Source organism: Lissotriton vulgaris, chromosome 9, assembly GCF_964263255.1.
Source record: "Lissotriton vulgaris chromosome 9, aLisVul1.2, whole genome shotgun sequence".
Classification (NCBI taxonomy): Eukaryota; Metazoa; Chordata; class Amphibia; order Caudata; family Salamandridae; genus Lissotriton; species Lissotriton vulgaris.
Genome location: NC_141697.1, coordinates 259990948 through 260003932, shown reverse-complemented (window position 1 = coordinate 260003932; position 12985 = coordinate 259990948). Strand labels below are relative to the sequence as shown.

General features: G+C 47.9%; 1 protein-coding gene across 1 annotated transcript in view; it reads left to right on the top strand.

Moving 5' to 3' along the window:
* Nucleotides 1-12985, top strand: part of PGF (placental growth factor) — a 196255-nt gene that overhangs the window by 90842 nt on the left and 92428 nt on the right. The window contains exon 2 of the mRNA XM_086937506.1: nucleotides 6067-6103. Within this exon, the coding sequence (XP_086793632.1) occupies nucleotides 6067-6103 (37 nt within the window). The remainder of the gene's footprint in view (nucleotides 1-6066; nucleotides 6104-12985) is intronic.

Here is a 12985-nt window from a genome sequence, read left to right as displayed (position 1 = left end):
TAACCCCAGAGAAGGATCGCCAGAAGTTCAGGGGGAGCCACAAGTTAAGCACCCAGAACTGGGTGGACTTCCTAGATTATGCGAGGAAGGCATTGGAGGGCTGGGTACAGGGCAGTGAGGTGAAGGATTATGAGGGGTTGTATGATCTTTTTTTGAAAGAGCATCTACTCGAGAAATGTTTTCCCGAGATGCGCCAACACCTGGTGGACAGCAAGCTGACCAACCCCCGGAAGCTTGCAGAGGAGGCGGACGTCTGGGCAAGTACCCGGGTGTCCTCAAAGGGGACTGGAGGGGATTCCCAAAAGGCCGGACAGGGCGCCCCTCAGAAGAAGGAGGGGGGAGATAAAAAGCTGGAGTTCTCTAAAGGTCCCCAAAACAATTTTCAGGGAAAGGGAACAGGTTTCACCCCTAAGGCTAACCCGCCCAGAAACCCTCATCCTGGCCAAAGCCAGCAGCCAAGGGTTGTCCACTGTTTCGAGTGCGGTGGTGTTGGACATTATAAGAAGGAGATGTCAGATGCCCAAAGAGACCACCCCCTCCCACCGGAGGAAAAACCCCGGGAGTAGCTAGTGTAGCGCTCGGGGAGGAGTTGCCCTTAGATAAGGGGGGTGAGTGGGCGGGTGTCACCTTAATGTCCCTGGGAGAACGGGAGATGGTTCCTAAGATCCAGGTGCCCCCAAATACTGCTAAGTATGGGCAATGGATCACCATCAATGGCCAGAGAGGGGAGGCTCTGTGAGATACAGGAGCCAGTATGACTATGGTGAGGAGTCAACTGGTGTCTCCAGAGCAGGTGGTTCCCAATGTACTCCACCCCGCCGCGATGGCTGACGGCAGAATGGGCCACTATCCCGTGGCTGAGGTTCCCTTTGAGTGGGAAGGGGTTGCAGGTTCACTTCGAGTTGCCGTAAGCCCTGCCGTGCCAGTTGATTGTCTGCTGGGGAATGATATGGAGCACAATGCTTGGAGAGAGGTGGAATACTGGACGCACTCTGCGATGCTGGGTACACCTGACTGGGCCTGTGTAAGCACAAGGTCTGCGACTGCCCGGAGAGGGAGTTCGCCTGGGTTGGAGCCTGGAACAATGGCCCAACCCGCTGCCAAAAAGGGACAGACCCGAAGACAGGAGAAGCCTGCTTCGGCTTCCACACCCCATGTAACAGATCGGCCACCTGCGGTGGTGGACCGGGAGTCCGTGGAGGGGGAAGTAGTCTCTCTGGAGGACCTGCCCATCCCTGCTGAGTGGCATGTGGAGGGAGGGCCTACCAGAGAGGAGTTCTGTAAGGGCCAGAAGGAGTGCCCTACCCTTGAGGGACTGAGGCGACAGGCTGAAGCCCAGGCAGCAGGGGACGTTACGGGACACTACCACATTTACTGGGAGGATGGACTCCTCTACAGTGAACCCAAGGTACCCTTACCTGGATCATCAAGGGCCTTGGTAGTCCCGCAACGATACCGAGTCTTTCTGCTGGAATTGGCTCATGTAATACCCTTGGCAGGACACTTAGGTCAGGACAAGACCTTTGCTCGGCTTGTCCCCCACTTTTACTGGCCTCAGATGAAAGTGGTGTCCAACACCTACTGTCGGACATGTGTATCCTGCAAGGCCAGTGGGAAAACAGGGGTGAAGCTGAAGGCTCCCCTGGAACCACTTCCTGTCGTTAGCACCCCCTTTGAAAGGGTGGGCATCGACATTGTAGGGCCCTTGGATCCACCAACAACAGCTGGTCACAGGTTTTTCCTGGTTCTGGTGGATCATGCCACACTGTACCCAGAGGCAATTCCTCTGAGGACTGTCACTGCACCTGTGGTGGCTAAGGCTCTAATGGGGATCTTTACCCGAGTGGGTTTCCCCAAAGAAGTTGTGTCTGACAGGGGGACCAACTTTATGTCAGCGTACATGCGGGCAATGTGGAAGGAGTGTGGAGTGACCTACCGGTTCACCACTCCCTATCACCCCCAGTCAAATGGACTGGTCGAAAGGTTCAACAAGACCTTGAAGGGCATGATCAGAAGTCTGCCTGAAAGCCTGCAGGGGAAATGGGACGTCCTCCTACCCTGTTTGCTTTTTCCTACAGGGAAGTGCCACAGAAGGGAGTGGGCTTCAGCCTCTTCGAGCTTCTGTATGGGCACCCTTTACGCGGTCCTCTCAGCCTGGTGAAGGATGGATGGGAAAAGTCTCCCAGGAAACCCCCCCAGGATGTGGTGAGCTATATGCTGGCCTTCAGGAGCCAAATGGCGAAGTTGTGGAAGCAAGCTTCTGACAACTTAGAGGCCAGCCAGGCAGTAATGAAAGAGTGTATTGACCACAACGCTCACCCGGTGGAGTTGGAGCCTGGCCAGAAAATGTGGGTGATGGAGCCTGGAGAGCTTAGTGCCCTCCAGGATCGCTGGACAGGCCCCTTTGAGGTGTTGGAGAAGAAGGGTAAGGCCACATACCTGGTGGACCTTAAGACCCCACGACAGCCCCTACGGGTGCTTCATGCCAACCGACTCAAACCCCACCATGAGAGGCCCGAGGTCATCTTCATGATGGTGACTGATGGGGGAGAGGAAGCGGAAAGCGAACCCCTCCCAGACTTGTTCTCGTCTCAAGAAAAGGATGGGTCAGTGGAGGGAGTAATTCTCTCTCCAACCCTAACTCCTGAACAGACGGAGGACTGTCGCCAGATACTAGAGCAGTACTCTACGTTGTTCTCCCTTGTCCCGGGAAGGACTCACCTGTGTACCCATGATGTGGACACAGGGGACAGCCCACCAGTGAAGTCCAAGACCTACCGGCTGTCCGACAAGGTGAAGGCTAGCATCCATGGTGAGGTTGCCAAGATGCTAGAGCTAGGAGTTATGGAACCTTCCAACAGCCCCTGGTCCAGTCCGGTGGTTCTAGTGCCAAAAGCCGCTCCACCAGGCACCACTCCAGAACTGAGGTTCTGTGTGGATTACCGGGAACTGAACTCAGTTACAAAAACTGATGCTCATCCTATCCCTAGGGCGGATGAATTAATTGACCGGCTAGGAGCTGCCCAATATCTAAGTACCTTTGACCTCACTTCAGGGTACTGGCAGATCTCCCTGACAGATGGAGCAAAGGAAAGGTCAGCCTTCTCCACGCCTGAGGGACACTTCCAATTTTGTGTGATGCCCTTTGGGCTCAAAAATGCCCCTGCCACTTTTCAGCGGCTGGTGAATCAGGTCCTCTCCGGAATGGAGGGTTTCTCCGCTGCTTATCTGGATGACATTGCTGTCTTCAGTAGCAGTTGGGAGGACCATTTGCAAGCAGTTCTCCAGGCCCTGAAACAAGCTGGATTGACCATCAAGGCCAGCAAATGTCAGATTGGGCAGGGGTCGGTTGTGTACCTTGGACATTTGGTGGGTAGGGGAACAGTGCAGCCCCTTCAGGGAAAGATTGAGGCAATCATGGCCTGGGAACCCCCCAAGACCCAGACTGAGGTCCAAGCTTTCCTGGGCCTCACAGGCTACTACCGTCGCTTTGTGAAGGGGTATGGCACTATTGTAGCGCCCCTCACAGAGCTTACCTCAAAGAAACAACCTCGACGGGTAGTTTGGACAGAGGCTTGTCAGCAAGCCTTTGAAAAGTTGAAGCAGGCAATGTGTGCAGCACCGGTCCTGAGGGCCCCAGACTTCTCCAAGGAGTTCATTGTCCAGACAGATGCATCAGAACATGGCATTGGGGCAGTGTTATCGCAACTGAATGAAGAGGGCCTGGATCAGCCTGTAGTTTTCCTATCCAGGAGACTGCTTCCCCGGGAACAGAAGTGGAGTGCCATTGAGAGGGAAGCTTTCGCGGTGGTGTGGGCTCGGAAGAAGTTGCGGCCATACCTGTTTGGCTCGCACTTCCTGGTTCAGACTGACCACCGACCCCTTCGCTGGCTAATGCAGATGAAGGGGGAGAATCCCAAGTTGCTGAGATGGTCCATCTCCCTACCTGACCCTGCTGGGGGAAATCCTGGAGACCCTGGGCACCTGTTTCATCTGGTCTCAGAAGGAAGAGTGGGTGAGGGAGATTGTACGGAGTGAAGCTCCATCCACTGGACAGTGAGAGAAAAGGGGAGGACTATCTAGCCCTTCCAATCCACCCCCCCTCATATTCCCCCCTCCTCTGGCATATCTTCGCGAGTGGGTCTGACCCGACTTGGGATCTTCAAAGTGGTAATCCTGCTCCAGGATGTCAAAAGGATAGAGCCACAGAGCGACCCGACTCCCGATTCCCTCCTTACCCTCATTAATGTCGAATTCTAGCGGGTGCTGAGGGAGATTACCACATCCCTGCCGGGTGCCCCCTGTTTTCGTCTTCAGCTGACCATTGGCTCTAGAGGCGGAGAGGCTCGGTGAAGCTGCCGAGCAGTGGTGTTCTGGTTCCGCTTCTGCGCGGAGAAGAGAGAGAAGCGTCTCTCCTTGGTGCAGGCGCAGCGGAGGCGGAACCGGTAGGAGTGTCCCAGAGAAGGAGCAGCCTGTAGCGCCAGCCCTGAGGTGAGAGGCGGCATCAACGCGCGACTCCTGCGCAGGACAGGAAGAGCAGTGCTTCCGACAGCCTACGCAAGTGTGAGGTGAGGGAAAGCGCTGAAGGAGTCCGAGGTGTACTCTTCCCGCGGAAGTTCAGCGGGAGGAGCGGCCGACCGGGGACGTGGGCGGAGTCCTCCCTACCACGGGGAGTCCGGCTCCAAGATCCTTGGCGTCTGACAGAGAGGGAGAGGACTGAACCCTCCCGTTAGCTGAGCCCTCCCACCTGCTAGAATCCAGCCAGTGAGTGAAATAGGTGAGGAGAGGGAGGGGAAGCAACGGGAGTAATTGGCGTACAATTCAGAACTGGCCAAAGCAGAGAATCTTCCACAAAGCTATTTGTGGAGAACTGTGAGAAGGAAACCTCCTGCCATTAGTGTAAGAGTGGAGAGAATTTAGGAACAGCGACTGAGTTTCCTTCATTCAGCCAGGCCTATAAGGAGCTGGCACTAGCAGACAGTCTGTGCTTGAGGGCGGGTGGAGGACTTCTCTGCACAGCGTATATGAAACAAGTTATGTACCTTACTTGGGGTTCCTGAAATGATCAACGCCATCTGCCCGGGAGAGGGAAAGGTTTGAGGAATGATGGTAGCGCTCTCTCTGTGAAATTCTGTGCTAACAGCTAAAGGTTGATCTATGTTCTGCCTGATATAACTGTCCGATATGTCTAAAGCCTTTGGTTAGCCCTGTTTACAGGTGAAAGGAGGAAAGGTTAAAGCTGAGAAACTGTCTGCGCTAATCTGCGCTTGTGAAGGATTTAAACGAAGAAATCATTCCTTTAAATGTGATGTCTTAAAGATTAAGCGGAACAAATGTGATTAAAGTGTTGTAAAGGAAGACGTGCTGAAAAGTACATTTAAAGAAAGAAAGAGAACTTTTTATAAAATAGCTCGTATTTTTACACAAAGATTGGCGTAGCGTCATTTTTGGAGTGGAATTGCTTGAAGTTACTGCTGGGTGGTATGCAACCTTCACACATGTGCCTCTATTAGTGACTGTCTTACCCTAGGCCAGGCTACCCTAGGTGACCTGACAACATTAGGTTCCAACAGACGCCATAAGGATACCCACTGACCTCTCTGAACTTCTCAAATGTACTTCCGTTATTCCTAAATAACAGTATTGTATGAAAATATTCACAACCCTCAACTCCGCACGAGGAGCTGATTAATTTGCCTACATTCTTTTACACAACACACACGTCGAATCCATGCCATGCTCACCCCTATTTTTATACCTTTGCTTTAATGCTATATTCAGTCTGTCAGCCAATCCACTATTCCTTGGGTGACAAAGAGCTGAACTGAGGAAGATAAATACGTCATTATTCAGACATGATGCTAAGGAGGAAATTTTGAGTAAATATAAGCAGCTTTGCTGAGCAATTTCAAGCCAACGCGGCTCCTTCTGAACTCTCTCTCAGTAAGCCCACAATTGTACCCATAAACCCAGTAGACCCCTAAATGAAATTGCACCGTTTAATTCACCATTCTATAACTTCCCATATAATACATTCACCAATGTTACTTTGTTTTATTTTCACAGGCGTTCAACCTGCTGAACCGGAACGACACCATGGAAGGTATGTTGAGGAGCCACAGAATTACTTTCTAAACTTCTTATTTTTCTGTGTGCACAGTTCAGCGCTCTTAGAGGTAGTCAGTCAAGAGTATAGGGATAATGTAATTTGCACTTGCAGGGAGCAGAGTTTGTTTAGTAAGGTTTTGGCAATGTAACCACTTTTTAAATATAATGCATTTGGGGCTAACTTCCATTTCCATTTCCAGTTATAGTGTGCTCATTGCCCTGGCCTTTAGGTGACTGAAGTTAATGTACCTGTAATTGTAATCGTTGACATGTTTCTTCTTCCAGCCTAGATCTGGAAGTGGTGAGCTAAGAAACATGGCCTCCTAGACAACAATGTGGGTGGGCAAGGAAGGACTGAGCCAGAGTCAAGCCAGTGGTCTGACGGGACTGTGGGAGTCACAGTAAAGCCAAGCAATTACAAGTTAAGTGGGAAAATTAAAAAAAAAAGCAATATAATAGAAACCTATTTCTCAGAACTCAAATAATATAAAATCCAATATTATAGGAAAAACAAAATAATAGCAACTTATTCTCAGAACTCAAGTAATATAAAATCTAAAATTCAAAGAAAAATTAAATACCAACTTATTTCTCCGAACTCAAATAATCCAAAAGCCATTTAGTGAGAAAAACATAGAAAAAATCAGTTTTAGTCCAAAACAACAGAACACGCCTAACAACAGTTAAAAACGATATTCATTAAAAAAAATGATGGTCCCGTCACAGAGAGAACCAGTTGGGGGACATAATTTTAAAATTATAGTATAAAAATTCGGCTACATAAAAAAGAGGAGGCTAGCTAGTGGAACAGTTCAGAGGAGGAACGAGGTGTTTAAGGGAGGGGGCACAAAACAAAATAGAACAATGAGAAGCAGGGAGCTGGAGAAAAATCAGCTAATTTAAAAAAAGGATGAAGCAGATGTTTTGGGAGAATGTTTCCTCAAAGCAAGGAGAAGAGATATAATGGGAGAGAAAGAGAGGGAGAAGGAACACGAGAGTGGAGAAAAGTGTTGTTACTTTCTTTTTTTTAAAGTGAAACACAGCCCTGTAGCTTGATGTGGAAATAAAAGGTCCCATTCCATTCTATTCTATTCTATGAAGCACTTGTTGAGCGTTTAGCTACCCATGGGCATCCCAGCACTGATAGTGATCTAGAGGGAGCTGTTCTGGAATAGCCAGATTTTTAACAGTTTACGAAAGGGAAGTTCTTTTTTAGATGATCGCAAGTGGTAGAGAAGGATATTCCAGAGTTTGGCTTCATTATAGCAGAAAGACCACCTTCCGTATTTTGCCCTTCCAATGGTAGTGACTTTGGCCAAATGCGCATTGTAGGAACGCAAAGTTCTCCCAGAATAGGAAGAGATCAAGGATAGAGAAATTGAAGGCCCTTTGTCAAGGAGTGCGCTGTGGATAATACAGAGGGATTCAAATGTAATCTTCTCGGCCCCTAGGAGCCAATGGAGGGTGCTCAGGGCTTGGTATGTTATACAGTATCTGGGCAACGGAGTTCTGTACCTTCTGCAGTTTCCTTATTGTGATTTTGGGGCTCCCAAATAAAGGGAATTACCATAGTCTAGACGAGAGAGAATAAGATCCTGAACCACTAACCTTTTCGAGGTTGGAGGGAGTACATGGAGAATGTTTCAAAGCATCCTGAGATTGCCATAGAAGGTAGCTGCTAGATTTGCTGCTTGGGAGTCAAAAGTCAAGGCTATATACAGCCAGATTCCTAGACTCCTTATGGCTGTTTTCGGGGGAGGAGGCGAACCTAAACAGACCAGTCAGCCCAAACTCAGAAGATAGTTAAGATTATTGCCCAGGATCATAAGCTCCATTTTGTCTCCATTTAGCTTAAGGCCGGAACTATTCATCCACTTGGCAACTTTCTCTATACAGGTGGTGAGTGGAAAAGAGGTCCACTCAAAGCCTGTAAAAAAACACAACAGAGAGACCCCATTTCCCATATAGAATAATGTCATTCACAGCTTTAAGAAATCATGAAAAAAGAATACATTTTGAGAAGAGGAGTCTTTTTACCACGGGGCATATCGAATCATTCACCCATAGTAGCATATATAAAGACTGATATACCTGTCCTAAGGGGTGACTGGAAACTGGACACATAGGAACTGACTGACTGGAACACCAGAACGATGAGCTTTACTTTAACGAGGACACAGGAACCGTAACATCAGAGGTAGATTTGTGGGAGGCTTACAAAGCAGTGATAAGGGACCAGCTGATTGCCCACGTAGCGGAGAATAGGAGAGTGAGCAGCCGTGGCCCGTGCAGGTAAGAGTGGTAGGGCTGTGGGGTGGATTTCGACAGACGACGACGAGGGAAAACAAATTATTTCATTTTTCCTCGTGGTCAACTGTCAAATTCCACCCCCACCCCCCCTAACCCTGCCCCACTGCTCTTACCTGCACAGGTTGCGGCTGAGATTGAGAGACAGGGAAAATAGGGGCCTGGGGGGGAAACTACTGGCTTGGAATGGGAATTTGTGATCTCGTCCTTATGGGACATGGCCCACAAGATCGAGGGCATGAGACCGAGATACAGAACCCATACACAGCAAGAAGCAAGGGCCCAATTTAGAGAGGGCCAATATGGCAGATAAACTCCTGGCCTGGTTGACAAAAAAGGAGGAGGGGTAGCGATAGATATGTGAGATTAGGATAGAGGCTACTGTGAAAGCAGAGACAGCTGCTGTGATTGCACAGGTTTTTGCCACTTATCTAGCAGACCTGTATAGGGCACGGTACAGGGACAAACGGGAGACTTAAAAAGTTTAATGAACTACCTCCAAATCCCCAAAAATGGGACTGAGTAGTGCCTCTCTGTGGAACGGCATGCCACTGGAATTCTTTAAAAGTGTGAGATCTTTGCTGGTGGGTCCGCTTCTTAAGATGTTCTACGGGGACATAGAAAAAAGTATACTTCCGATAGACCTCAGGTGGGTGACAGTGGTGCTGATTCACAAGACGAGGAAAGCACCTGAGGACGGTGCCTGTTATAGGCCAATATCATTGTTGAATGTGGAAACAAAGATATTGGCGAAAGTACTTGCGAAGCACTTGATGTAGGTGGTGGACTTCCTAGTGGCCCCAGACCAATTGGGTTTCATGCCCTGAAGAGTGAGGAGGATCAGCCTGTGGTACTGGTCTGGTGCTTGGCATGGAAAGATTGCATAGGAGAGCTGAGGGATGTCTGGCAAGATGGAGATGTGATTCCCTTTTCAGAACTACAAGAAGAATACAAACTAACGGGGAAACAAATCCTTCGATACGAGCAACTGCAACACATGCTACAATGATACCAGCCCTCCTTACAGACATGGCAGAAGAGTCTCCCGCTAGAATATTGGGTGTTGAGGGCTGCCCCAATGAGCCATGCAACATCACAAGTTTACTCGACTGTCCTTCAAAATAGTTTTTCACCATTAGACACACAGAGAGAAATGGGAGGGAGATTTGGGTAGGTTGGAAAATGACTGGTGGATGGCATGTCGGTATCTGGGTGAGGTTGTAATCATGGCAGGTTTCAGGCTGATCCAATTAAAGTTGCTCCACAGGGAATATTTTATAGTACAGCTCGGCTTTTCTGGACGGAGAGGATTAAAAACGAGCAATGCCTGAGGGGCTGTCATTGGAACGGTACCCTGATGCACAAGATCTGAGAGCTCAGGAATACTGGAGTAAAGTGGGATGTAGAAGTTCGGCAGTGCTAGATTGCCAGGTGGTCCTCACTCCCAATTGGTGTCCCTACGTATTTGGGGAGAACAATCCCTTGACCAATACTCGCTCCTTTTCTGCAATGTGTCCCTGATGGTAGCATGAAGGGATCTGAATAAATTCTGGGGGGAAGAATTGCTGCCCACTTTGCAGGAGAAGGAGGATAATATGAAATGGTCATGAGAGCTGAAAAGCTAGTATACCAGGCACGAGGATGCCCCCACAAGTTCGAAAAAGGTCTGGAAACTGTGGAGAAACATAGAAGACCTGGCCTAGCGTTTACTGGCAAGAGCACGGGAGGAACAGGACAGTGGGGAATCGATGGGACGCTGGGGGTGAGATGACAATGGGTCTGTATGTACTATGTTTATTTCTGCAGGGACACGCTGTTCGACTCTGACCTTTTAAATGTGAATTGGATACAATTTGACGATAGCTCGACAATATGCGCCCTGAATTTGGTATTGGTTTGTTATAATACAGATCTATGTATAAAAACTTAATACAAATATTATTATTTTTTTAATTGAAAAAAAAGGCCTTCAATTAATGTGAATATTACAAACGGCAAATGCCATTCATCTTTGAAAATTGGATTAAACAATGATTTCTCAGAAGTGAAACTGCGTACAAACCACAGAAAGTCCTGTCCTATAAATAGCAAGCATGTGACATTCGATAAGATTCTTTGCTATTCAAAAATAGTGCGTTTACGTCTACATTTGTTATGGTTCAGTTGCATACCTTAGATTACACTACTGCATTTAGTGTAAATCCTAACCCCATTGGGTGTTTTTATATTACTGAATAACGGCCAGATGCAAACAAATGGCCCCATACTTTCCGAATTAAAAAGGGAGTTTTGACCTCCTGGACATAGTTATGGCCAAGATCTCCAAGGGTCTAATTGCAGCATTATATAGAGAGGTACAGAGCCAAATCTCTCCACACAGTATCCGTGCTACAGCACCTGGGATGCAGATCTGAATGCCCCTGTTTCAGATCAAGTCTGGGAATATTGCTGCTTGAAGACGGCCGAACTACTGCCTAGTAGCAGGCCGCGACTAGTTCATTATCATTTTTTACATAGACTGTATCACAACCGACTGACTTTCCATAGATGGAGGCTGAAAGCTGTCTCACATTGTGAAAGGTGCAGAGAAGAGGGAGCAGGAATTATCCTTTTAGCATGGTCATGTCCTGGAATCTTCCATTTTTAGACTTGAGTTATTAACACCATCCAGAAAATGGTAGAATGTTCTTTGCAGTTGTCTCCTACCATGGCCCTACTGGGATCGGGCAAGACCATACCTTATTCCAAGCGAAAATGTATTGCCCTAGCACTACCATTGGCGAAAAGACTGGCTGCACGCTTTTGGGGAGGTAACGCATCACTACAATAAAACATTGGTTGTCTGATCTCACATGCTGTAATGAGCAACTTGAACTTAATTGGGACCTGCTGCCCATAGTCTCCAGCCCAAAAGATATTTGGTCTCTCCTAAACTGGTGCATTTAAGAACAAGCATTAAAAAAAAAAGTAGGTCTCGCCTTTCATTAAGTTGAAGCTATTTGCTTTGCTATACAATACCATTAGCAAAGCTAATGGCTTTAACTTAAAGGCGAGACCTATTGCATTTTCAGTGTACTCTGGCCTCTCTGTAAGTCAGGTCAACCCAATCAATCTGGAAGAAATACTTATAACAATTTGGTCAGCTGCTTTAGAGAAAGCATGTAAAACAAAAGACAATGCTCAATGGTGTAACTAGACAAGCTAACTAGGCACGCTTTGCACTGTTCATACATAAAAGCGTAGAGTAACTACGGACGAACTGATAGAACCCAGAGATTAGAAGCAGAGCCGACTTTTGAAAGAGAGAATGCTCAGAAGTTTCAGATGCATTCCATTGGATTTCCCTCACCTTTGGCTTCAGAGCCCTCTAAGATTTGAGGGCGGGAGGGGGGCGTTTGAACAGAGTGAAGTTCATAGATAGAGAATGGAGTAATGTGGACAATGCGCACGCAGCTGAAGGGAAGGCTGAGGTACGTGAAGGAAGCTCCAGCAATGGTCGTGAATGAAAGAGAATGAAACAGAACAAAGGGCCGACAGAAATGGAAGGGAGGCAGCGGCAAGATGGACTAAATGAAAGTTAAGTAGAATAAAAGCATACATATATAGAACTATTACAGGAAAAAGTGATTCCACATAGCTTATTTTTAAATCACACCTGAAGGCTTTCATTTTCTCTCGTTTCTCTGACGGGCATCCGTGCGAGGTTTCCTGGAACACTGCACAGGGGAGGCGATGTCGATAGAGGACTGCGAGGGGAGCCATAGTTGTCAGCGGCCGCCCCTGACATAGACAAGGGAGAGGAGGAGGCAGCCCGAAGAGAGGACACGAAAAGTGAGCGTCCGTGAAAGTTAAAGCACGGAGTCCATGAAGTGGGCGCCTCGCTGAGGCCGGAAAACGCTTGTTTAATTGAAATAAATAAGAATTAAAACAAGAAGGAGGGGTGTGGTCCAGGGAACAGGCGCCCTCGGAAAACATGCAGACAAGAAGGACTAAATGAAAGTTAGGTAGAATAAAAGCATACATATATAGAACTGTTACAGGAAAACGTGATTCCACATAGATTAATTTTAAATCAAACCTGAAGGCTTTAATTTTCACTCGTTTCTCTGACGGGGATTAGAGCGATGTTTTCCTGAGCACACACTGTCTCCCGCCGCAAGTAAAAGATCCAATCCCGGTGGGCGGGGCCAAAAGTGGACAGGGTGGTAACCAGGAGGGACTAAAAAGCCCCCTATACAATCCTAACACCCCGTTTTGCATAATTGGTGATGCAAAATGACGCGCACCAATAGAAAACACAGGCGGAGCAGAAAGCGAGCTTCTAAAATCGTATTGATTCCAAGAAGCCTCTGCATGGCGAGTGCAGTGAGTACAGCGATTGCGCGCTGCTAAAGCCAGGCGAGACCTAAAAAAGCATTAACGGCCTATGTTCAACTAGGCAAAATCAACTGTGGAGGCTGTCGGGTACTGTTTTAGCATTAGGGAAGACAGTGCAATAATAATGCTAACAACATTTTTAGATCAGGTTTATAAAGCCCTATCTGCATGATTTTATTACTTATTTATATAA